General features: G+C 45.5%; 1 protein-coding gene across 1 annotated transcript; it reads left to right on the top strand.

Moving 5' to 3' along the window:
- Window positions 1-332: 332 nt before the first annotated feature.
- Window positions 333-26412, top strand: ATP2C2 (ATPase secretory pathway Ca2+ transporting 2). The gene is made up of 27 exons (XM_027890814.1): window positions 333-431; window positions 6450-6560; window positions 7327-7443; window positions 8639-8728; window positions 8814-8849; window positions 8945-9006; window positions 10156-10264; window positions 10341-10490; window positions 10887-10955; window positions 11915-11990; window positions 12237-12303; window positions 13512-13636; window positions 15550-15647; window positions 16339-16440; window positions 17187-17276; window positions 18530-18631; window positions 19188-19344; window positions 20914-21084; window positions 21702-21799; window positions 21895-21945; window positions 22471-22637; window positions 23332-23400; window positions 23483-23599; window positions 24218-24365; window positions 24956-25051; window positions 25353-25494; window positions 26139-26412. The coding sequence occupies exons 1-27, from the start codon at window positions 333-335 to the stop codon at window positions 26249-26251; spliced, it is 2832 nt and encodes a 943-aa protein (XP_027746615.1). The 3' UTR covers window positions 26252-26412.
- The last annotated feature ends 76 nt before the right edge of the window (window positions 26413-26488 follow it).

The raw sequence follows: 26488 nt of genomic DNA, 5'->3' as shown, positions 1-26488 counted from the left end.
CCGAAACAATCTTCCAGAGGGCGGAGGAAAAAACCTCAACCTGCTCTTCAGGTGCTGTCACACACACAACACATCGAGTTCGCTCGTGTCCCAGACACGGCGTCAAAGGCAGCCAGGCAGGGTTTTATGGGCAGCACCCTGCCGTGGCTCCGAGGGTGTGCAGCCTCCCCCGGCCCCGCCGGCCGAAGGCGTGACTTGGCGGCAGGTAAAGGTGCCTCTCCCTGCCGGTCACCCCAGCCCTGAGCTCGCAGGGGAAGTGGAGCCAGCACTTCCAGCAGCCGGCGGCCCCATCCCGGTGGCCCTGGGGCACTCGCCACAGCGGCGCAGAGAAGATGGGGGAAGGGATTTTCACCAAACTCTTCCAGAAAAGGTCGTTTCTGCGCTTCGTGAAGAAGTATCAGCCCCTTGGAAGCGGCGAGCCGGAAGAGGAGGTGAGGATTGGCTGTGCCTCTTGCCTGGACCTGCTGAAATAGTTGGTGTGATTGGGGTTAATTTTGTCTACTTTGTCTGCTTCGTCCCACGGGTAACTCGATATTGCCACCGCTGCCCTCTCCCCTCTCTGAGCAGCCGAGTCACTCCCCGTGCGAGGAGGGGTGAGATTAATGTTGGTTACCAGGCAGTGGGGAGCAATGGGGAGCCTTGTTTCCATGCAAGACTCCCAGGATATAAAGCTCAGGCCTGAGTCCTACCCAGGAACTTTGTTCTCTGCGCTGAGGAGGCTCAAAATTAAGGAAACGCGTGGCAGAGCGCACCGTGTGGCTGTGGGTGCTGTGTGAGCTCTGGAGTGGGGGCACAACGTGCCAACAGTGCCTCAGCAGAGGGGAAATGAAGAGCAAGGCCCACAACCCTGTCCCTGGGGGTCCCCTCTGTCCCAGCATTGGTCAGTGATGGAGGGGCTGTGACCCCTCAGGCTGTGACCCCTCAGGCTGTGACCCTCAGGCTGCCCTCTGTGGTGTTGCTGCAGTCAATGTTAGTAAGGAGTGGCCAAGAACAGCTTTGGCTCTGACCTGCAGATTCCACTTATGATGCTTTCTTTTCCACCAAAAATGCTGGTGTAGAGCACTCATGTCCCCTCCCTGCTCTCACTACCTCTACCTGGTGCAGATGGACCAAAGAGTGGCCAGTGGTGGTTTGGGTGACGCATTTGCCGTTCTCCTCATTTTTTTCATCACAAAATTTTCAGGTCTAGGATTATGTGATTGAGTTTTCCGTGGCTCAAGACCCATTTTTCTCTCCCACATGACAGACTGGTTGGGTGTTCTCTCACGTGAACCCCATTTGCCCAGTTCCTTCGGCACGTTCCATTAAGCCCTCACTCCCATCCCAGCAAGCACCATCCACACACATGGAGATATTCCTGTGCTTTTCCTTAGTGTCTGACTGAGGCCTTTTCTCAGATAACATTTCAGCTAATCCCCTACTCCCTTCTGAGTCTCATCTGTCCAGTGTGGGGGTTGGTGAGTGTTACAGGGAGAAGAAAATAAGACATTGAGCTCTTCCCCTGTTTACCACGCAGTGGGTTGGGAGATATTGCTCTACATTGCTCACACAGAGCCCAGAATCCCAGGAAAAGAATATCTTGGTGAGGTCACAGAAAATATCTGTACCCTGGCTTGATGGGAAGCTGAGATTTCTCATCACACATAGGCAGGAGGTTTGTTCTTTGGCTGCACCATTTCTACTGTGACAAAATAAATAATGATATGTATTTACTTCCAAACCTAAACCTCTCTTGAGTTTTAGCTCTAGTCCATGCAGAGAGTGATGTGTGTGCTTAACAGGACAGGGAGTACCAAACCTGAGTTTTGGTACAGGATAGGAAGCAGGGAGCAGTGTGATATGAAAACAGGAATTTGATAAATCAAGGACTTATTCTCAGATCACTATTTAGGCTGGTAAATGACTCACATTTTCCCTACTCAATGGTGTTTTGTTTCTTTACTTGAATATACATGCAGAGCACTAAAGTATTTTGGTCCAAGGGTTGTGCTGGGCCTTAAAGCTGGATGGGATTCCAGGTGATCTGGTAGGATTCTGACCTGGATAAGTGCATGAACTGGGTTGTGAAGGAAAAGCCCCAGTGCTGGTCACTGTGAGGTGATGGTCAGTTCAGGGGCTCTGGGGATGATGTCACCTGGAGCTGGCAGGACACTGACCCTGCACATCAAAGCACAGGCACAGCCTGAGTTGAGTTGCTGTGTGTGGTTCCATCTCCATTTCTGCAGTGCCTCATCAGGGACATTTTTGTGGGGACAATTTGCAGTTTACAGGAATTGTGTGTTTTCCTGCAGAAATCTGAAGAACAACCAAAGGTTTTTCTTCTGAGCATCCCAATGTGTGTAGGTGTATGTGTGCACATGCACAGTCACAAGTACCTGTGTGTTTGTGTGTGTGAAGGTGAGAGAGAAGCCTGTGCACCACCTCTTTACATCCCCTTTTCCCTCTGACCCTGTACCAGGGTCACCCCTGTAGCCCCAGTGAGCCTGGTGAGCACAGTCCCTGCTTCAGAAGGAGCTGCTTCCTACCCCAGGCACATCTTGTAGTACATTTTAATGCAATAAGATCTTCTTCAGAATTTTTTCAGAGCTGCCAGGACTTTTCCTTTGCAGCTGTTTCTTTTCTCCTCACCCTTTTGATCCTTTCCCTCACAACACCTGATCCACACAGGATTCGTTAGGCATGAGATGCAGTACAGCTACTTCCCAGCACTGTCCTACCCTCAGAACTAAATTAATACCTCAGGTTTCACACGAGGGAACATTTCTCTCCAGGAGACTTTCACAGACTCTGTGAAAGGCTCTCTGAAAACACGTGTGTGTTTTCAGTCTCTCAGAGGTGTCAAGCCCAATTCCTCACAGCTGAAAAGCTTCCAGCAGGCAAGGAGTTAAATCCTTCTCTCCAGCTCCCACAGGTTTTTGGGTTGAGGGCTACAGCCCCTCCCTCCCAGGAGACCTTATATAGGAAGTTGCCTCCCTGGATTTTGGTTTTCTTTTTAACCTGAGTGGGACTGGCTTGGGTGAGTGAGGAGGCTCCTGGATTGGGATCAGTGTTGGCTGTGGAGCTGCAGCAACTGGGTTTTCCTGCAGGGATGGAAATGCTTCTTTCAGCTCAAGGGACTTTGTTTTACATTAAAGGGAGCTGTGAGATTTTATTCTACATTTTTTTAATTAAGGTTTCTGAGGTTTGTGCACTGCCCACCCAGCCTGAGTCAGCCCCAGTACCCCTGGGGGCAACTTAAAATCCAGGGAATAGTTTTAAATCAGCATTTCTGGAAAAACCTTGGCTTTTTTAACAATCAAAGGCACTATTTTGAGGTTTATATCTGGAATCAGGGAGACCAGATGCTTTATTTCACGTAAAAAATATTGGAATTCTGGGATAGACATTTAACAAAGGACTGAGAAAATCTGTGTGAGAGGAGCTGAAACCATTGTAGTGAGTGGGAAAGGGCTGGGAGCTTGGATAGGGAAGCCCAACAAGGCAGCCCCTCCTTTGCAGGGCTGAGGGTTGCTCTGGGTTGGATTCTGGATTGTTCCTGCACCCCTGAGACACAGGGGTTTTGTCTGCCTTGTCCACAAAAAACAAACAAACAAAAAAACAAAAAAAAACCAAACAAACAAACAAAAAAAAACCAGCCATGTAAAGGGCTTTGAAGGAGATGGTTTGATTTATTTATTACATCTTTGGTTTATGTTTTAAGGATAAATGTAAAGGGCTTCTTGTACCCTAAATAACCCAACGCACTGGATTACAGTACATGGACTGGTCCAAAACAACCTCAGACAAGAGAAAAGAATATGCAAAGTCTCAGTGAAGGCAGAGGTGGGGGAAAATCCCCAGAACTGATCTTTTGGGCTATTTGCCAGAGTACACAAAAAGGGCTGTGTGCTCTGCAGAAAGTCCTGTGCTCTCTTCCTCCCACATGGGCTGCTCAGCGTGACAATTGATGGATTGTTTCGGGATGAGGGATGTGCAGGTACCTCCAAGGTGGCTCCTGGCCCCCACCAGCTGCTCTTTGCAGCCTCCAGTATTTCCTGATCTTGCAAAGTAATAGATAAACTGATAATTAGCTTTTTGTTACTTCTTCCTGCCCTGCTTTATGGAGTTGTGCACTCTTGTGCCTAAAGGATAAAGGTTGTAAAAGTAAATGGATAATGTGGATAACTCACATCTGCTTTGCAACGCAAATAGAAAAGTAAGTGATGCTCAAGGAGAGGTTTGTTTATGAAGAGGTTTGCTCAGGACACTGCCTGGTGCCCAACACCCATGGGGTGAGATGTGAAAAGGGGCTCTGCACTGGCAGAATGTTGCAGAGGAGGAGGGAGACAGGGCCCCACGGCTGCATTTCCAACCTGTGCATCTCTGGGGCCGTTCATCTGGTGGGAAAATCACAGAACTCATCCCAACAGAGCTGTTCCTTTCCCCACAGCCCCTGGCTGTCAGGAGCAGGGAGCTGTCAACATTTTGAATGAAACCACAGACACCTTTTGTCATTTATTTCCTCTGCACCTTTCTGAAGGCAAACATTAGTGACAGAGCTGGGCCCTGACGGCCCCACTGGCTCTGGGGACTGCAGGCATTGTCATCCTCCTGCCCAGGTCTCTTCCTGCCCTCCAGCTGCTTTAATTAAAATTTAAACTCCTTCAAGGCAAGCCTGTACATTGATACCTGAGTATGTCACCTGCAGCACAGAGGAGCCTGTAGAAGCCACGTTAATTAGGATGGTAATGAATGCAGGGGTGTGTCTATCTGTGACAGCCCCGGGTTTTCTTCCCACCAAGTCCTTCCATCTCCTTAGACACATGGACGTCTCTCAGGTCTGCAGTGTCTGGGTCTCAGCAAAGTCACAGGGGACTGATGGATTTACACAATCAGAACACACAAATAGGGACATAAATTATCAGTGTTAAACATGGAAGGACTTTTTTTTTTTTTGCCCCTTCTAGAGATGTCTGTCAAGGAGGTGTTGAAATAAGGGTGATGTCCAGCACTAGTATGGCTCAAAAAAGGGGACCAATACTGCAGCTTCTCTGGGCAAAGTGTGGCCACCAGCATGAGGGGAATCATGAGAGTAGGAAAAACCTTGGGCCAGTTGCTGGGGTTTGGGGAAGGCAGGTTGTTCTTGGGGCAAAATGGCTTTTAAATGAGTCCTCCCCAGTCCAGGGGGTCAGGGCAGACTCCTGTGCTTTTCTGCTGGGAGCAGGTGGGTATCCCACATGTTGACAGTTGAGCTGTGGGTCAGGAAATGGCCATAAAAAAGGGGCTGCAACAGATGGATGTGGCTAAAGCCTTTCCAAGGAGCAGGGCTTAGAGATGCTCCTTGCTCACCTGCTGTGAGCTCTCCAGAAACCACAAGACCACGTCCAGAAACCAATTCCACTTCCCAGCAGGAGCAAACAGACAAGGAGACTTTTCTGCATTTCTGATTTCCTGCATTAATCTTACATTGCAAAGCACTGGATGTTCCTAGAAAGCTCCTGAATATTCAGGAGGACTAATTACCCAGATACTGCTGCAGGCACCCCCGAAATCCTCCAAGCCTTGCTCAGCTGCAGATGAGCCAGACCTGGATGCATCCCACAGCAAACACCCCTGGGTGCTGGCAGCAGGGAGAGGTGACAAACTGCTCCCAGATCCACCACGATCCCTGGGGATGCCTTTCTTAATGAACACACACTCTGCTGCTTCATGAATGAAGGTAAATGGGAACAGAATCGCTGCCCCTTGGGAAGGCTGAGATTTCTCCCTCTCTGTACTTACCCTGCAGCAGTGGTCACACCGCCTCTGTCCTGGGCCTGGCTGAGATCTCAGGGAATGCTGCTGCTTTGGAAAGTGCATTTTTTGATAAGAAAATGAGGGGTCTTGAAAGGGAAAAGAGATTGGGATGCTGTGACCTTGGGCTGCCTGGATGGAGCAAGAAGATTGATCCTGCTGGGAAGCGTTTGTGCAGTCAGTGGTGGAGCAAAACAGCCCTGCGTTTGGGAGAGGAGATTTTGCTCTATCTGCTGGCTCAGAGGTTTTCCTAGCTCACATTTGCAGTTCATTTAGTACATCTTTAACAAGGGAAAAGGGCTTTTTCCCTATTTTGAGTGCTGAGTGTGCAGGGGGCTTGTGAGACACTGAGATGGAAAAATGATCCTCTGGGACAGGGCACCTCAAACAGCACCAGCCTGACACACTTTTCTCATCAGCAGCACGTGCTTCTCTTTTTGGCTACTCAGCTCCTGGTGGCCTGTCTTCCACTACAAGAATGTGCTTTGAGGCTGTAATCAGGATTAATTAGTGGATGGTACAAACCTGTGATTTGGGAAGTGTCGTAGCTAATTGAAGCTGCACGTCTGGCAAAGGTGAGGGGAAAGAGTTGGGATTAAGGGAAGAAGCAAAGAGGTGCTGAAAAGCTTTCATTTGCTCTGCTCTCATCTAACAATTGCTTTATCCTGTTTACTCAGCCCCGTGACGAGTGTGAGCTGAAAATAATCGAGCAGGAGAAGGAGGTGACAGTTGTGCCCCCGAAAGATGCCTGCAAATGCCACAAGGAAGACTTGGCAAGAGCTCTGAAGGTAAGGATTTGTGCAGGTCTTTGCCAACATGGAATGCAGATGGTGGGATCTGCCTGTGGGAAAGGGCTGAGCAGCAAAATTGGTCCTTAATTCTCATGCAAACTCCTGGAGTGCCCAATTCCTCTGCTTTTGCATGGGGTGAATCCTTGCCCTGGATGGGCTCGAGGGTCAGCATTGGGAATTTGGACTTTGTTTGTCTCAGGGAAGGGTTTCACTGAAAGGAACTGCTCTGTGGGTGAAATTCCCTTGAATTCCCTTATCCAACTTGGAAAATGAAGCCCTGGCAGGGGCTGAGGCAGAGGAGGGTCCCCAGCAGAGGCTGCACTGCTCAGACACCAGGATTCGGGGAGGAAACAGCCAGGGAAAGTTATGATGCTTGGCTATATTGTGGTTTCTGACCTCAGTGTTTTTTTTAAATCCAGGCAAAATAGCTCTTACCCCTTCTCATTTTGATATCTTTGAATTTTGTTAGAGTATTTCTAATTTGTTAGATTAGATTTCTAATTTGTAGAGTTTCTCCCTTTTGGAAATACTTTTTTTTTTTTTTTAAACTTGTGCTTACATTAAGGTTAATGGTTGTTTTATAATTTAACAAAAATAAACAGTTACACAGGAAAAAGAGTGGGCAGATTTATTTTTTTGTGGATAACTGAGCTGTGAACATCTTGCCCAGTCTGCTTACAGGGGTTTAACATACCCTTGCCTAAGTAAGTTTTCCATAGCAATAAATAATATTTGGGTTGGGTTTGGGGTTTTTTCCCTCTAGGTTGATTTACAGACTGGACTGTCCGAGTTTTCCGTGCTCCAGCGCAGGTTAAAACATGGCTGGAATGAATTTTCAGTAGAGAAGAAGGAGTCGATATGGAAGAAATATCTGGACCAGGTAAGGGATTTTCTGCCCAGATTCTCATTTCCTGGCAGAGTCCCCTGGTTGAGAGTGTCTCTGCACTGAACTATTCAGAGTTTCTACTTCCAGAGGTTCAGCCTTGGGACAGGCTGTGCCCTGGACACAGAAACTCTCCGTTCCCTGGGAAAACCATTGTGAGGTCCCGATGAAGAGTGTGCAGATAACATCTTCAAGCAGAAATAAACCTTTTTATCTCCACACAGCCCACAAATCAAAAGCTGTAGATCAGTGCCCTGATTGCTGGAGCATATTTCGTCCCTTTAAGGCAAGTGATAAAATCATGAAAGGTTTGAGGAGAACCAGCAGTAGCTGAAAGCTGCCCTGATTTTGGCTGCCACAGTGAGGGAAAGGCCTGAACCTCCAGTGAAGGGGCAGCTGTGGAGCCCAGGGCAGTGATATCAGTGATGCATCACTGACAGAATCATTCATACACAGTGCCAGGGGATGTGAAGATCCATGATTTCATGCCAGCTTCCCCAAAAAGCCAGGCAGAAGGTGGTATTTGCAATCTTGTCTTCCCTCAGCTGACTTTTATTAACTATTTCTCATAACTACTTAATGCATCTTTCACTTCTCTTTCAGAGCTTTTCACTAAACAAAACTAAACTTGTTTTGTTTGGTTATATTTTTTATTTTCAACCAGTAATTTGATGGATTCTATTCTTTAAGGGGCCTTAAAATCCATATTTAGAAGTGAAAAAGTGAATACCTGACTCCCACAGCATCGGTCCAGTGAAGAGCTGAGCAGATTAATCAAAGAAAAAAATGAAGAAAAAAAAAAAAAAGGAAAGAGGATTTTTGGTTTCAAATTCTAAAAAGACAGTAAAGTCCTTGTTTGTACTTATTGTGCATCCAAGGAGCTTCTGGAGTCAGCCCTGTGATGGGTGCCTGCAAAGGGGAGCACTGCCTGTGCAAAGAGGGGAAAAGTGAGGAAACTTTTTTCTTTTGGTGTGAGTCTTTTCCTGCTGGTGCCCAAACCACCCTGTACAGCACTGGGATTTGCAGATGCCTGGCTGCAGGTGCTGCACCCCCTGTCTGGGGCAGAGCAATGTTGCTGCACGAGCAAGGAGGGTCCCTGCAGCAAAACCTGCTCTGCCCCAGCTCAGCTTCAGTAGCTCCACGTTTCATTTCATATTGCAACTTGTTCTTGGGGTGTTTTTTTTTTTTTCAGTTCAGAAGCCCCCTCATCCTCCTGCTGCTGGCCTCAGCTTTGGTGAGCGTCATCACAAAGGAATACGAGGATGCAGCGAGCATCGCCATGGTAGGTGGGACCCCTCCTGCATCCCAACCCTTGGATGGCTCCCTGAGCTGGTGCATCCACACCTGTAACTCCTCCTTGTTCACAGGCCGTGCTCATCGTGGTCACTGTGGCCTTTATCCAGGTAGGTCATCCCAGGGCTCAGTTCCATGGCCATGGCTGCTGGGAGCCATCCCTCTCCTGTAACTCCTGGCTCTCTTCTCCTCTCTCCTTTGAAAGGAATATCGCTCTGAAAAATCTCTGGAGGAGCTCAACAAGCTGGTGCCCCCCGAGTGCAACTGGTGAGACATTCCTGCTGCCAGGGGGTTGGCAGGGATGGGGGTAAGAGGGCAGAGCCACCAGGTGAAGAAAATTCCTTCAGGGTGAAGAAAATTCCTTCAGGTCGTTGTGGATGTAATGAGCCCCTGGTCTCTGGAGGGGTGGCACTGTGTGTGGGTGCAGCTGCAAGTCGTAGGAGAAGGGGATGAAGTAATTAAAGTAGGTGCCTTATATTTGAATAAATGCTCAGAGACAGGAAGGTCCCAGAAATGTCCCACTCCACACCCTGCGTAAAGATCCCTGCAGCCTCCTGTGTGTCACTGATTCCCTGGGCAGGGAAAACCTCACCTGTGTATTTCTGGGGGATTTAAGGTGGGTTTACCCCTAAAAGATTGGCACAAACCAGCACAGGAGTGGAGGTGCACGTGGGCTGGGGTTCCTTACTCCTCATTCCTGTTTCTTCGGGCACAGGAGAGCACAGCAATTCCACAGCCCCTGCAGCAACTGCAGGTTGTACCAGATCCTGCTGCCCTGAGGGCTTTGATGTTTGCTATCAGTGCCTTAAATTACAGGAAACGTCCTTCCTATTGAAGTCTCTGCAAGTCAGTTCTGCCACGGCCAACATAAATAAGCGTTGAGGCTCAGGGAAGCCTGGCCCTGCTAAAGAGGTGTGGGGTTTTCCTCTGGTCCAAAGTTCACCCTGGTTTGGAGCTTGCAAACCCCACTGTTGGTTCTTTATTTATTTATGATATGACACCATAAGCATCTGACCATTTGGAAGGCTGTACTTTGAATGCAATGGTGGAATGCCAGGGCTAATTGTAGTTTTAAAAAGCTTCCTTTTAGCTCAAAGAACCTGCATTTCATTATTTAGAGCATGAAAGCACAGCCTCTCTTGTCACTCCTATCTACTGGCTAAATACTGTTTAATTCACTTATTGCTGAAATGTAAATCATCCATAACCTGTCCATCTGTTCATGAATTAAAACTGAGTCTAAACTGAACATAATCCTCTTCTCATCATTATGAGGATTTTATGTTCTTATTTACGTTGGAAGTTCTTTGGGGCAAGGCTTCTTGTTTTTCTGCCAGTCACATTCCCAGGCCTGCAGAAGGAATAAAAACCTCACAGCCTGGTTTGCTTTCTTCTTTTTCCATTTATCTGATGTAGCCTAAGGGACGGGAAACTGCAGCATCTTCTAGCACGAGAGCTGGTGCCTGGAGATATCATCTACCTGTCTGTTGGAGACAGAGTTCCTGCAGACCTCAGGCTGATAGAGGTAAATACAACTATGGAAGAGCCTGGCTTGGAAATTCCTTGTCCTAACAGTGTCAGAAACCTGTCCCTTTTATTAGGCTACAGATCTGCTGGTGGATGAATCCAGTTTTACTGGAGAAGCTGAGCCTTGCAACAAGACTGACACTGCGTTGCTGGAAGCTGGAGACATAACCACACTGAGCAATGTGGTTTTCATGGGGACCCTGGTGCAGTATGGGAAGGGAAAAGTGAGTCCTGACATCATCCATCTTTTCCTTGGCATTAGTTACAGATTCTTTCAGTGTGGGCATGGAGTGATAGTACAAAGGGGGAGTGACTTTGAGCTGACAGAGGGCAGGTTTAGATTAGATATTAAGATTATTTACTGGGAGGGTGGTGAGGCCCTGGCATAGGTAGCCAAGAGAAGTTGTGGCTGCCCCATCCCTGGAAGTGTCCAAGGCCTGGTTGGATGGGGCTTGGAGAAACCTGGGCTAACGAAAGATGTCCCTGCCCATGGCAGGGGTGGAATGAGATCATCTTTAAGGTCCCTTCCAACCCAAACCATTTTGGTATTCTATGAATCTCTAGATTTTTTTCACCTCCATCTCTTTTTTTTTTTTTTTTTTTCTTCCCTACTTTCTCAGGGCGTAGTTATTGGCACGGGAGAAAGTTCCCAGTTCGGCGAGGTGTTCAAAATGATGAGAGCTGAAGAGGTAACACACTCTGTGCCTGTGGAAATGCTGCATGTCCTGCGTGTGAGCAGGAGCAGTGCCAAGAGTTAATGCACTGGGTTCCATTCTGCTCCAGCTACAAAATGCCTGTGTGGCTGAGGGACAGCAAAAGTGCTGTATCTGAAAGAGAAGGTTATTAGCAGGACTTAGACTTCTGAATCCAGACTCCTGATATGCAGCTTGTATCTAATTTCATAGTCACGTAAAACTTGTGATTTCTTCTTTTTTTTTTTTTTTCATTCCGCATGCATATTTTCCAGTAGGTATAAAAAATTTTAACTTCTGTACATGTCGAGATTTCAGCAGTCAGATGTCTGAACTAACATAGATGAGGGGGTAGAAACTAATTAACTCTTGATCCATTGACACAAGAAATCACAGGAAAGCAGAAGCAGCCCCTTTTCTGTGATACTGCGATGCTCTGCAGATCTCTGCAAAGTGCTGCTGCAGAACAGGAGCTCAGGTCTGGTAACTTCCTTGGCCTGAAACTTTCTCTGAGCTGGCTCAGTGGAGAAGGGTTTGCTCAGGTCTGCCAGACTGACCCTGGCCTGGAGAAGAGAGCACAGACTATGGGGATGGGGTCCAGACCTTTTATCCCTGTCCCAGAGGCTTTGCACACACATTATCCAGTCCTGGACTCAATCACTAAGGTCCTTTCCAGATTTAGCTTTTAGGCTGTCTCTACCTTGGATCCCCAGCTGTAAACTAATATAATTAATTAATCCCTTCTCCTACTTTTTGCCTGTCTTGAATGCACTGAGGCACAGATTCACTCCCTGCAGGATGGTCTGTTGGGATTTGGGGGGGGGTAAGCCCTGGATAATTGTAGGGACCATGGATAGGATAAGCAGGACTGTGTGAATCAGCTGTTCTGGGCTGACAAGAATCTTCTCATCCCATAACACAAGCAGAGAAAACCAGGTATTCTCTAATTTTTCCAGACTCCCAAGACTCCTCTGCAGAAAAGCATGGACAGACTGGGGAAGCAGCTCAGCCTGTTCTCCTTTGGCATAATCGGTGAGTGGGACACAGAGCTGGCACTTGCACTGTGGAATCCCTCCCTGCTCCAGGGCTGCTTCCCCAGCAGAACTTGTTCATGTGGGTTACTTGGACTTTGGGGCTTCCAGCAGAGACAACTCTGAAGGACAGCTTTGGGTGCCTATTGCATTTTTAATTCTAAATCAACAGCTAAAGAAGGTTAGAGATTTATGGATTTCTTGAAGTTTTTTTAATGGGATGTTTCTCCCCCCCCACCCCCGCCAGGTCTGATAATGCTCATTGGATGGTTGCAAGGGAAGCATCTCCTCAGCATGTTCACCATTGGAGTCAGGTGAGGGCTGGAGAGCACCTTTCTCCTTGATTTCAAATGAAACATGTCCCAGGGAATTCCTTGTTAAAACAAGGGGCATTTCACAAAGGAGAACTTGAGTGAGACCCTTCCTTAAATACATATTGCTCTTGCACTGGTGACATTAATGTGAGCTTTAAACAGAGTTCAGGAGAACAAGAGTTTGAGGGCTTATTTAATTTTGGAAATTGGCATTTTGAAAATCTTCACTAGCATCTCTACCTCATCATGCTGTGAGTGCCCTTTCCTATCTGTACTATGAATTTAAGTGGGAGTGTAGCAACAGCAAATATTACCCTTTGCTGTTCTTACTGGACTTACGTCTGAAGATATGAATGAACAATTCATGCAGCATAAAAGAGCGTGCACAGCCTCCTAATCAAACATAATAAACCATGTTCCTACATTTCAGTAGTGCCCATAAACCATCTTACTTGGGGTTGTCATGGCTCTAAAATCAATTCTTAAAAAAACTATTCTATGGAAGTTAAAACAAAACCCTGGATGAGGAGACAACAGAGAAGCCAAAATGGCTCAGTGCCACCTCCCTGTCTGCCAGGGCATGTGGTGGCAGAGAAAAGTGGTTAATCCTGAGTTTTGGAGAGCAGCCTGTGGTTTTGAAAGCCCTCCTTGATTATGTTTTGCACAGACCTAAAACCATTCAGACTTTCCCAAGGAATATCTAATATTGGACATACAGGCTGTGGCTGGATTTCTCCAGCATATCAGATGTGGAAGATTTTGGTATTGCACCAATTGACTGTGGGGTCATCTGGGGAGCTGGTTCTACCCCTCTGCAGTGGGTAAGAGAGGAGATGAGGGGCTGCATGTGGCCAGGAGCCAGTAGCTAATGGCTGAGCCATGATGCCAAGGAATACTCATCTTCCATCCTCAGGAAGTTAAATAAACGAAATTAAATCCACCCACTAAATCCCTGCTTAGCCAGAAATTAATGCTCTTTGGCAATGTAAAGAAGAAAAATAATTGCTCTGTCAAAAATCATCCAGAAAAAGGCTGAAGGGTTGGACAAATATCCCGGTTTTGTATTTACAGAGTGCCAGGAGTCCCAGTGGTGCTCCCAGGCAGACACTCTGAAAAACTCCTGCCAGGGGAATGTCCCAGTGGCAGATTTTGGTCAGTATGTGTTGTTTGACCCCTTGCTGAAGCTGTTGTGTCTCTGGTGTCCCCAGCCTGGCCGTGGCTGCCATCCCTGAGGGCCTTCCCATCGTGGTCACAGTCACCCTGGTGCTGGGAGTTCTCCGGATGGCCAAGAGGAAGGTGATTGTGAAGAAGCTGCCCATAGTGGAAACCTTAGGTAAGGCTGCCAAGGGGCCACACAGCTCAGGCCCCTGCCAGGCTTCAAAATCTGAGCCATGGGCTGACCCTGTGAGCCTTGGTTTGATCAAAAGCAGACATTTGGAATATGCTTACTGAGATGGAGCAACCCACTCAGAATTAAATACGTTTTCTACCCTTTCTCACCCTTTTCCCTTATTTTAGTGGTATGAACACAGGCAGGTGCTTGGAATGATGCAAGCCAAGCCATGGTCCACAGGGAACAGACATACATTCCTTGCTTGAGTTAAAAGCTTGGGTTTTTTCCTCCTCTCCATGCTCTGGGATCATCCTGCAGGTCCATCCTGTCCACTTCTTCAGTGTCTGGCTAAAAACCTCCCAGCCTCAGGTCAAGTCTGGCAACATAAATAAATTTATCCTTCTGCAACCTGGGTGGCCCTCTCCCTGATATCCAAAAAGTCAAGGAGAGCAGGGGCAGAGAGACCTTGAGAAGGCATCCAGCCCGTCCTCAGAACTTCAGAGCAGAATGAACCAGAATGAAATTATTCTTTCACCTCCCCTTTTCCTCAGATGGGCCCTTACTCCCAGGTGGCTGCACACCTGGGTCAGTGTAGCAGGGAGATGGAGGAGGAGACGCTGTGGTGTCTGTTTAGAACCCTCATTAAACTCACACTAAAGGCCAAGCCTTGCCTGTGCAAAGTCCCAAATATCTGCTGCACAGCCAGATCCTTCAGTTAAACCCTGTCTTCTTTAGAAACCCTGCTATTGTTTGAACTGCCCTTGTTTGTTCTGCAGTTAAGGAATCTTATCACCCTTATTTTATTGTGTCTGCCCTGACCCAGAACATCTGAAATGGCTTTTCCCTGGTGAGAAATTTCTTTCTGGTAGGGCGGTGCCCAAAGAGGCAGAACTGCCAGTGCCAGGTGGCCCAACCTGTGCTCACCCACCCACTGACAGTGCCATGTCTGCTAAACTTCTGAAAAGGAGGAAAATAATCCTTCTCCTCCAATTGTCAGTAACTAAATATGTAGCATTGGAAGTGATAGCTTTGCTCTCTGCTAATCCTTCAGAACTGCTGTTAATTTAATTGCAGCCCAATCTGCTTTGTTCACTCCAGGCTCTTACTGGGAGGTCATGGTGCTCGTGGGGTCTGTACCCAAGCACTGTGGGCATCTCCAGAGCCAGGGAAGATACACTCAGAAGGAAGCTGGAGTCTGATCTTTTTTTTTTTTGTTGTTTTTTTTAAGTGATTTTTTTTTCAAGTGATTTTTTTTTCCCCCTTCTTGGGAGTGGAAACTATCTGGAATGTGGTGTCTACCAATCCACTCCTTTGCTGTATTTTTTAAATGGGCCCCAGAAAAACGCGCTTTACTGGAGCAGGATTGGCACAGAGCAGAGCAAAGGGGCAGCTTCTTCTCTCAGCTGTGAATCTTTAAGTATTTTTTGTGACAGTCTTTAACCCATCTGCTCTCTCAGTCCCTCAGTGAGGCAGGGAAGGGCTCCTATTCCTGATTTAGAGAAGCAAGGGTCAAATGGCCCCTCTGAGAAAGCACATGGCAGTGGGAATTTGAGATGTGTTTTTGGAATATAACAGCTGTTCTGTTGTGTGATGCTGCAACTCAGAAACACTGACCAGCTCTCTAGGGATCAATACCCTCTGACTGCCCACCATATGATGCTCAAGACAATGTGGCCCTCCTCAGATGTCTCCTACCACACCTCACACCCAAGTTATGTGCCCCATGCCCTGATGTGCACTCACATCCTTTCCTTACACACCCTGTCAGGAGACTCATCCATTTCCTGGTCTTTTCTCCCTTTTTCTCACTGGTGCAGTTTAAATAACACCAGGGAAAAGTGTCCTCCCCCTTCTGAATCTCATTGTTGGGCTGCATTATTTATCAGTTCTGATTAAGAACTTTCCTGCCTCAGGTTGCTGCAATGTCATCTGCTCGGATAAGACGGGCACCCTGACTGCCAACGAGATGACGGTGACTCAGCTGCTGACCTCGGATGGCTTCCAGGCAGAGGTGGGCATGAGACAGTAATTCAGGCTTTCCTGATGAAATTCAGCAGGGCTTTCTTGCCTTTAGCTCCTTTAGACCCAAATGAGGGAGGCTGGTCAGTCCCAAACCAAGCAGTTCGTTGCACACCAGCAGTTCCATTAAAAGAAGGGATTTTTGCAGCACTGGAGAGAGGCAGAGGTGGGAATGAGGGTAGAGAAACTGCTCAGACATCACAGAGATGCTCATTGACATAACCTGCTGTTCTCTGTAATTACTGTAAATGCTGAAACCTGCCACTGACCCTTGTTGGTCCATCTTCTGTAGGAAGATGTGGCTTAATCCTTCTGCTTGGTTCATTTACCTGTGTGAAAAGTGAGTGAAAAATGTAGACATGCAAAATGTACGGCAGAGGAGAGAGAGGGTAGGGCTTGGACAAAACCAGAACCCACTGCTGCCAAAGGGCTGGATTTCTCACCTGAGAAATCTGGTGATTTCTGCAGGAGATTTCTGAAATCATGGAGAACAAATTCTATATAAGACAAATTGACTCTTTTTGTTCCTATACAGCTATTACATTATACTGTCACTGTCTGCAGCCTTCCCTATAAGCTTGAGACAGAAAAAAGAATCCCAGAACTCCTTCCCAACTAGAACTTTGCAGAAGAGTCCTGTCTGGCACAGGGAAATATGTTCTGTCTGTCTCTCCGTCCCTCAGGTCAGCGGGGTGGGCTACAATGGAGAAGGAAATGTTTATCTTCTGCCAACGAAGGAGATCCTTAAAGAATTTTCCAACATCTCTGTTGGAAAGCTAGTGGAGGTAAGTGTAACTTTTGAACCAGCTTACCCTTGTTAAATTCAATTTTCAGTTGCACAAATCACTTTCGGTAATTAGTGTGGAAAAAAAAACCCAACAACAACAACAACGAACAAACAACTTTTGTAACTCCAAAATTAACAGTACTGCTAAAACATTCTCATGGAAAGATGCCGAGTGTGATGTGGTCCCAGAAGTTTATGGGTGAAAGGGAGTGATCATAAGACATGCAGGGAGAGACCAGAGTCATCAGCTTCAAGAGTCAAGGATATTTTGGATAAAAACACAACTCTGTCAGAGGAGACACTGATTGATTTTACCATGTTCAGATTTTAAGTGTGGACAGATTCTAGACTTTAGCCACATAGTCCATTTGTAAGTGTATTTTGATGACCTCTGCATTTTGTGTCACCATTAAATAAAATTTGAACATTCAACTGTAGGCTAGAGTGAGTGTTTGGGTGGTAAAATGATCTGAGCTGAAATCTCATATGGAGATCAGGTCTTATCCTCACTGCACATTAGAAACAATAGTAGGGGAGAGACTAAACTGTCATTGCTGTATCCTATGGAATAGGTGGGCTTAGAAAGCACAAGAACTGATCTCAACGCTGCTGTGGGGAATCTTTTCACCAGCCTTTTGCGATGTGGCTGCTTTCATTCTCTAATCTTTCATTATTTCATTTAAAGAGATGGAAAAGCTGTGAATTTAGTAATTAGAAAAACAAACTATGTAAACCTTTCTCTAGGCTGGCTGTGTGGTCAATAATGCCGTTATCAGGAAAAACAGTGTGATAGGACAACCCACAGAAGGAGCTCTCATTGCCCTGGCAATGAAGGTAAGGTCCTTACGGTTTAAAATTTTCCAGAAATTTAAAAAATAAATTTTTTTAAAAAAAGCTGGAATTGTTAGGTCTGGCTACAGTGTTCAGACTTCCTTAAATTCCCCAGACCAATTTTAGCCTTCCCTTGTCTCTTCTTCCCAAGGTCACACATGTCCACCTCTCCTGGTCAACCTTTTTGTCGTGGGCAAACACCTTCCCTGAGCTTCTGCACTAACAGCAGTAATTGTTTTGTTTGGTTAATCATGCAGTCAGGCTCTGGAATGGATTTCTTTCAGGGTCAGACTGGACAGCCTTTTCCTATATTTCCTGCACGTGCCAACCTGGTCTAGTGGAAGGTGTCCCTGCCCATGGCAGAAGTTCAGGAGGAAGGCACGAGTGAAACATGAGCAAGGACAGGCCAGACTGGAAAGGCTGGCAGAGGGTCAACCTCATTTTGAGTCCTCTGACAGCTTTTACTTTTTTTCTAGTCATGGTTATGTTAAAGAAGGGGTTTCTTTGGTGGATGTTGCATTCATGCTCACAGACAGAGGCTGTAAAATACCTCAGGATATCACCTAATCAGCATAATACAGCCTGTGGCTTCAGAGCTCAGCTGGGCCCTAAAGTACAGAAGGTACCTGATGAAATGCTGCCACCTCCTAGCATCTGATATTACCTCCTATTTTTAAAGCTCATAACTAACGTGTTTGGGTTTTTTTTTTAACAATATTTCACTTCCCTAAATGCTGAATTAAAATCTCCCTCCTGCTCTGGCATTCAGTGGCCAAGCAATAGCAAAATACATGGGAGGTTGTCTCTTCCATTTCTCTTTTTAATTTTTCAGTTTGGTGAATTGCTTTTTGAGTTCAAGTCATCAGGAAATAATTTGAAACCACAGCTACAATTTACCATTCAGTTATTTGCAATTTCCCTTTTTCTTTCAAGTAGAGTCACTGGGAAATAACCAAAGTGGGGGAGCCTGAGCTTGGGGCTGGAAGAAATTTGCCCAACCTTTTGCTTGAGCCTCCTTTGACCCAAAGTCCCAGCAAAAAGGCAGAGCAGCTCCCTAGTTCTTTCAAAAGTTAACAGAAATGAAGCTTTAAACTCCAGTGTAATTTATCCCACATGAAGCACCAAAAGGAAAAGATGGGTTTGAAATATGAATTTTTTTCTCCTACTCGTTTCTCTTGAGTTCTGAGAGCCTGGAAGGACATGGTCACCAGTCTACACTTGTAATATATATATATATTTGTTTTACCTTACTTCAGATGGAATTAGCTGACATAAAAGACGTTTATGTAAGAAAGAAGGAAATTCCATTTAGCTCTGAGCAGAAGTGGATGGCTGTGAAATGCACACTGAAAAATCAGGTAAAGCAAACAGTGGTGGTGGCTGGTTTTGTGTTTCTAATTGTGCACCTCAACAATGGGCATGAAATGGTATCTCTTCAGCAAATAATGTTTTCAGGAGTTAACTATGTCAGGAGAAAACTGAACAAACCTTCAAATTCCCAGCTTGGGTGTAATTTTACCTTGTAAAGCTGTGTTTGAAAGGGAGGAGAGAATGCCTTCCATACACTAGTTTGAGCAGGAAAACAAAAGCTTTTCAGAGATAACTGACAGGCAAAGAGAGATATGGTGTTTGGGAGGAAAAGGTTGGCCCTTTATCCCTTACTGGGTCAAGGAGCTCATTTTTTGGCTGATAGTGTACTGGTGAGGTTAAAAACTCACCAACCTTTTCATTAGAATTCTGTCTCTGATGGCTGAAGATGAAAAATGGTCAGAACAAAAATATCCCATCCTATGCATTATGCAAGTGCCTGGGCATCTTGTGAAACAGGTAAAAGAGGAAATAGAAGATCCTTTTTTTAAAAAAAGCAATGTGCTCTTTTTTTAATATAAAGTGTATTATCTCCTTGTTTTAAAGGACCAGGAAGATATTTACTTCATGAAAGGAGCATTTGAAGAGGTTATTCAATACTGCACTCTGTACAACAGTGGTGGCATCTCACTGTCACTCACCCCCCAGCAGAAAGCCTTCTACCAGCAGGAAGAGAAACGAATGGGCTCCTCAGGACTTCGAGGTCAGTCTTAAACTTATGGGTTATCATGGCCTGGTGGACAGAGGCTCAGTCATCACAGATTCACAGCGTGGTTTAGGTTGGAAGGGACCTTAAATCTTATCTCATTCCACCCCCTGTCATGGGCAGGGACACCTTCCACTAGCCCAGGTTGCTCCAAGCCCTGTCCAACCAGGCCTTGTTGGATACTTGCAAGGATGGGGCAGCCACAGCTTCTCTGGGCAACCTGTGCCAGGGCCTCACCACCCTCACAAGGAACAATTTCTTCCTAATATCCAATCTAAATCACCTTCAGCTTAAATTCATTGGTTCTTAACATCACCTGCATGATCCCTTTGCAGCCCTTGTAAGAGTTTGCCAAAGGCCATGTCTTAGGTCTGCTGGTTGATCTGGTTTTTTTGCTGGGTTTAAATTAGTGAGCTTGAAAGGACCTAAAATAAGCACTAGAAAGGTGAATGTTTTTCTTCCATGGAGTGTTGTGATTGCACTGAAAAGCTTTGTGCTGAGCCCCATCTAAGCGCTGCTCTGCCGAGTTTTGCTTTTGGAGAAACTGCCTCAAGAGCAACAAAAAGCCACTTTGAAAGGGCTTCCAAACGTGGATGTGGGTGCTGAGATTTTGATTTGAAGTTCATTTCAATTCTTTACTAGAACCAAATCTAACAATCTCCTTTTGATCCCGACTGCGTGTCAGTGCAGGGCCCACAGAAGTTTTTGTACACGTCATCTCCTTCAGCACCAGAAACATCCCTTCAGAAATATCTTAGACTTTCCCACAGTAACAAAGACACTGTTTCCTGTGCGTGTTCCCAGGTTGTAAGTAGATGAGAACAAGTCTTGGCAGCCGGATCTGGAAGATGGTATAGTTAATGTACACATTCTCCAGCCCCGTGTCTTGTGGTTAGTAACTCGTGTACGGTGCTTGCTTTACAATATCCAAATCATCTGCCCTTGTGGTAATGGCAAATTACTGCTCTGAAGGGAAGTGATTAGCTCAGGCAGCTGCTGCAGCTTATGATTCCATCATCAAAGCAACACTGACACGAACCCCTGGCAAAATATCCTCGAGTGATTTAATGATTGAATGATACGGATATGCACCAGGAACAGAAACAAAATGTTCAGAGCCTTGATGTTTACATGATGGAAGTCTCGCTGGTTTAACTGAATTTACATTTCACATTTTTAGATTTAAAAAAAAAAAAAAGTGTAAGGGCTATTGTTTAACTTAGCAGTTTAATGGTGTCTGGTCTAACATTGCACTGTCCCGATTTAATCCATCTGTGCTCAGGAAGATGTGGTAGACAGCTTAAAATGAGAAGGAAATAAATCCTAAGAGAAACATGTCAAACAGAAATGCCCTGATTCAGATGAACTCTTATTTAAGTGGACTGAATTTTTGTGTCTATACAAGACCTGATTGTAATGACTAAAGATCTGGTTTTAATGACTTTTTCTGCTGGAAAACTGGCAGTTTCACATCTCCTCTAAATGTTCCTTTTGATGTATGGAAACACATTATTAATAATCTACTCTTGTCATCTTTCCCCCCCCTACCACCCTTTCTGTTTCTAGTACTTGCTTTGGCTTCAGGTCCAGAACTTGGCAAACTAACATTTTTAGGTCTGGTTGGAATAATTGATCCCCCGAGGGCTGGAGTGAGGGAAGCTGTTCAAGTCCTCTTTGAGTCTGGTGTGTCAGTAAAGATGATAACTGGAGATGCCCTGGAAACAGCTGTGGCTATAGGTACCAAACTTTGCTTCTTCCCTGGGGACCTGTAGTATGTCTGTCAGATCAGTCAAATGTTACATCACCTAATAACCAACTTTATCATCCTTTTTGTGTGTGAAATAGAGGTTTTGGAAGTCACTGAGCTCTTGCTTTTCCACTGAATCAAAACTTAAATGCAGTAATAGAACATCTACAAACTAGGAGCCAAATTCCAGTGACTTAATTCCACTATTTTAGCACCAGAAATGGCAAAATCTCAGTGTAAGACCCTCAAAAGACCCAGATGGCACTGCTGGGATTATAGAATCCACTAATGTTCAGAGTGTGAGTATCTCAACTCTTCACATTTTTTTCATTTTGCCATTAGAAAGGTGCAGAGCAAGTAGCAGAGCAGAGTGACAGATTTAGTACCAGCTCCAGTTCTGGGTACAATATTGCTTCCATAATTCCTATTGAGTTAGGAACAGGATGACTGGCCCAGTCCTGTCAGGTGCCCCAGGTCCAGATATATTTCCCAATAAATTCTATAATTGCTGCCTCTGTTCTCCAAGTCAGGAGATAGTTGGCTTTTTCCACAGCTGCTGGGCAGATCTCATTTTAGGCTTTTTTTTCTTTTTTTTTTTCTTTTGCAGGACAGAATATTGGTCTCTGCAATGGGAAGCTGAAAACTATGTCTGGGGAAGAGCTGGACCAACTGGAAGAGGCAGAGTTGTCATCCACTGTCCAAAATGTAATGGTTTTGATTATATAAATAAGGCCTATTCTCAGTTGCTTCTACCCAATATAAGATTAATTATATTTTGTTTGTTTTCTGTTTTTTTTCAGGTTTCCATTTTTTTCAGAACAAGTCCAAAGCACAAACTAAAAATAATAAAGGTACTAAAAGCCTCTCAAAACCTCTGTATGCCTCACAAAAGCAAGGGGGAGGGGGAGCCTCATTTCTCTAGATGATCTGAGAGGATCAGCTTAAACTAAAGGACTGTCAAAACTCAGCTAGAGCATTGGCACTATTTACACTGAGGGTTTTAGATATGGAGTGGAACTCGATGATCCTTGGGGGTCCTTTCCAACTCAGGATATTCTATGATTCTGTGATTTCTCCTGTAATTGTGGCCTGGCCATTTGAAAGACACTATTAGCAGGCGCGATATCAGCAGAATGATCCCTGAGGACTTTACTCCTCTCTTCCAACTCCTGCTGGAGTTATGAGATGCTCTATAGTCCCAAAAATCCAGTGTCTTATTTCTCAGTCGGAGTTTTGTCCTCAGTGGCTGCTGAGCCTGGTTTACCCTCAGAGTCACAGCACTTTTGCTCTCTCGATGTTACTTGCAAACCCTATGATTGTCTACAGGACTTCCTTATCTTCTGGCTGCAGAGCCTGTCACCTCTCCTCTCTCACAGGCTTTGCAGAGGGCTGGTGCTGTGGTGTCCATGACAGGAGACGGTGTCAACGATGCCGTGGCCCTCAAATCCGCGGACATCGGGATTGCAATGGGACAGGCCGGCACGGACGTGAGCAAAGAGGCTGCCAACATGATCCTGGTGGATGATGACTTCTCAAAAGTAATGTAGGTTTAGCCTCTTTCTTACCAGCAGGCACTTTCTTACTCCAGATGCTTCCTGACTATCCATTGCAGCAAGTTTGTTGTGTAATTAGCCCTGGGAACAAAGCAAGACGCGGGACATGCGAGTGGAGATACCCAGTGCAGGTCCGGCTCATTTTCAGTCGCATACACAGCAATTTGATTCAAGTGACAAAGTCCCCTTTCACCTGAAAGCTCTGGTTTCTCATTGCTGCAGCTAAATGGGGTTTGAGAGCACCCAGGAGTCCGGGTAGATTACAGCTTTTTTGGCCAAAAGTTGGGCTCAAAAATCTTGGAGTTCTTTTCCAACCTTCATGATTCTATGATTCTCACTTACTCGCTTCCTCATCCAGGAAGCTCAGAGGAAAAACATACTTTGCAATGCTCTGTTGGTTCTTAACAACAGAGAGAGTGGGCAGGGTCCAGTGAGGATATAAATAGGTCCTAGGCCTGCTTCATGAACCAAAACCTGGCCATGTGATCCATGTTTTCAGATCTTCTAGTTCTGATAAAGTAATTGTAAGTGAGAAGCTGCATTGACAACCTCATCCTGAGCTGTGCTCATTTCAACTGAAATGAGGAATAAAGGAGACAGCTTGTGTGTTTGGAGTGTCACAGGGAGCTCAGTGTAAAACAGTGTGAGTACTCTTTACTTAATAAACTCTCCTCTCCCTTCCAGGAATGCAATAGAAGAGGGAAAGGGAATATTTTACAACATAAAGAATTTTGTCCGGTTCCAGCTGAGCACGTAAGTTCCTGTTTGCTTCACTTCCAGTGAAAGCACCTTCGAGAAGAGTCCCTGTAGAACAGTGTTCCTCTGTGCTTTGCAGGAGTATCTCAGCTTTGAGCCTTGTCACTCTGTCAACAGTGCTCAACCTACCAAATCCACTCAATGCTATGCAGATCTTATGGATCAACATCATCATGGATGGGCCGCCAGCCCAGAGGTATGGAAGAGTCACATGAGCAAAATATTCTTGGCTTTGATTGTTCATCAGTGCACCACTTATTTGGTGGTTAGATAAGACAAATTGTGTTTTTGTTTCCTCCTGGTCTCTTCAAAAGTGCTTATTTCACAGTTATGTGTTGCTGTTTCATGGCAGAATCACTTAACTGTGCCATTTTTTGGCTAGGAGTGGTCTGTTATCCTGAGAACATCACCTGCTCATAGACTGGCAAGGGAATACAGGGTACATGTGGGGGTGTATGCCCCAAAATCACAACACTTAGGAACCTCATCCAACTGCTAATTACAACTACAACCAATTACAATTACTGCTTCCGCAGCATGGAAGGGATGTTGGCCACACTCTCACAGATAGCTTTCCCTTCGGCAGAGGGAGATGATATGATGGTCTAATGTGTCATTTTAGCAGCTCCACACGCAAAAAAGACCTTTGGTGTTGGTGTCCCAGATAAATTTGGGGCCCTATGTCACCCTGCCAGAATACTCATGCTATATTCCAAAGAACTGCCTCCTCCAGCTCCATCCTGGTGTATCAGCAGTACCATTTTGGAATGCCCTGCATTAACTAAACACATCCCTCTGCTTCTCTTGGAGGCAGCTTGGGAGTTGAACCTGTTGACAGGGACACCATCAAACAGCCCCCCCGGTGTGTCACAGACACCATACTCAGCAAATCACTGATCCTGAAAATCTTCATGTCAGCTCTCATTATCATCAGTGGAACCCTCTTTGTCTTCTGGAAGGAGGTGAGGAAAAACTACAATCGGATCTTGTTTTCATCAGGGTGGAGAATGAAGGGAAAAGCAGTTTCTCAAGGGCATGCAAAGGACTTTCAGGAATGCATTCTGTGGGAAAGGATCAGTGCAGGCAGAGGGTTAAGGTACCAGGGTCAGCTCATAGCTCTGCTTCTGCCTTCCTGTGTTGCCTCTCATTTGGAGCTTCCCAACTACAATAGGAAGACTCTTATTTGAAGTGGCATCAACGTTTTAAGGGATTGTCCACTTCTACCTTTCCATGTAGGTAAAAAATGCCAAGTGCTATGGATTGCTGTTTGTAAATAGCAATTGTTACTTTAACAGTTTAGGTAATTTAATTTAGAATGTCCTTTACTCAGTTCCATATCAGTTTAAGAATTATCATGGTTGATAAGATCATAATCTCAAAAATTAGTAGAGAGAAAGTAATGCTACCTATAATAGCAAGAACTTGATTTACTCCTTTGTTTTATTACTCTTTGATATGACTGGGATCATTAAAGGGAACATTTAATTCACCTATTGAATAGACGTGTTTTTGCAAGGCTGAACTAAGCCCTGAATTTTAAATGTGCTTCCAGAATCCAAAAAGTGGCATAACTCCTCGAACCACAACAATGACTTTTACCTGCTTTGTGTTTTTTGACCTCTTCAATGCCCTGACGTGTCGCTCTCAGGTGAGACCGCTCTGTCAGCAATAATTTTTTGTCTCAAATAACAAACATAAACATTAGGGTACCAGCACTTTGCATAGTAAGGTTTTTTTTTTTTTTTAAAGCACTATGATTATTATTAACTTTTTATATAAATAAAGTTATTCATTGCAGCTCAACTGCAACTACTTTCAACTATGTAACTCTAAGCTAGTGTTTCTTTAACTTCAAAAAGGGAGTTTGCATGTAAAGAAACACTGTGATGTTATGTTCCAACAGAGCTTGGGTAAAGTTGCATTTCTCTTCTCCCCCCCAACTTCTCTAGACAAAGTTGATCTTTGAAATCGGCTTTTTTCGGAACCGCATGTTCCTCTATTCTGTGCTCGGATCATTTTTGGGGCAGCTGGCTGTTATATACATCCCTCCACTCCAAAAGATCTTCCAGACAGAGAATTTAGGAGTGTTAGGTAAGTTGCAAAATAAATAATGGTTTGGTTTTTTCTTTCATTTAAGCAGATGCCATTCCCAGTTTGTTTCATGTTACCTCCCAACACATCCCTGGTAGGGGAAATCAATCAACAGCTCCTATACCTTTATATTTACACAAAACTATACACAAATAGTAGTAGTATTTAATGACATTATCCCAGCCTAGGTTTTGAATTTTGTTTTACTGCACATAATTGCATGTACATGGAGACATGCCAAGATCTTCCATGAGTTCTGATCTTTCTGTCCACAAATCTATCTCAGATTCTTGTGTACTCCCTTCAGAATGAGGGGGGTAACTGTTTTCCGCTGAAATGCAATGCAGGTTTTGCCACTTGGATCAGCAAACTCCACCCTACCACAGTGTTACAACCACATCAGGCCTGTTGTCATGAGCAGTGGTCAATGATCTCAGATTATTAATGTAGAGGTTTTTACCCTCTGAGTGGACTCAGCTATGGATCCCTTGTCCACCTCAATGGGTTCCCTAATTCTCCACCTGGCAAAGGCATAGCAAGGCCACACACCAAGTGTTACACCAGCACAAATGCCAGCTGCAGGAAGGCCCTGCCCTGGGATTCTTGCCCAGCTGAGCTCCCCTGCACTCTGTTTCCTCCCCCAGACCTGCTGTTCCTCACTGGACTGGCTTCCTCGGTGTTCATCGTGTCCGAGCTCGTCAAACTGTGTGAAAAGCGCTGCTGTCGCCCGGGGCACACAAAGGGGCGTCACAACTGACTCAGACCTCCTCTAAAACACACCTGGAGCAGAGCTGTGATGATGGGTAATCCAATTGCATCTCTCCCTGATGCCACACATCCTTCCTGAAGATACCCACGTGCATCTGTACCAACAGAGTCTCCTCCACACGCTCCACCAGAGCTGTTCTACAGAAACCTCTGCAGCAGCTCCTGTTTCAAACCAAGAGCAGGTATATTTTTATAACATATGCTAAGAAGGCTGTGACAGTCCCAG

This window comes from Empidonax traillii, unplaced genomic scaffold, assembly GCF_003031625.1.
Source record: "Empidonax traillii isolate 1590-97213 ecotype Southwest subspecies unplaced genomic scaffold, ASM303162v1 scaffold13:size3042203, whole genome shotgun sequence".
Classification (NCBI taxonomy): Eukaryota; Metazoa; Chordata; class Aves; order Passeriformes; family Tyrannidae; genus Empidonax; species Empidonax traillii.
The sequence above is the reverse complement of the archived record's forward strand: the minus strand, read 5'-3'. Positions and strand labels throughout refer to the sequence as shown.

Coding starts and splice junctions, on each gene's coding strand:
- ATP2C2 (XM_027890814.1), top strand. CDS start 333: ATGGGGGAAGGGATTTTCACCAAACTCTTCCAGAAAAGGTCGTTTCTG. Junction 21,085..21,701: donor GGAAACAGCTGTGGCTATAG/GTACCAAACTTT, acceptor TTTCTTTTGCAG/GACAGAATATTGGTCTCTGC. Junction 21,946..22,470: donor ACAAACTAAAAATAATAAAG/GTACTAAAAGCC, acceptor CCTCTCTCACAG/GCTTTGCAGAGGGCTGGTGC.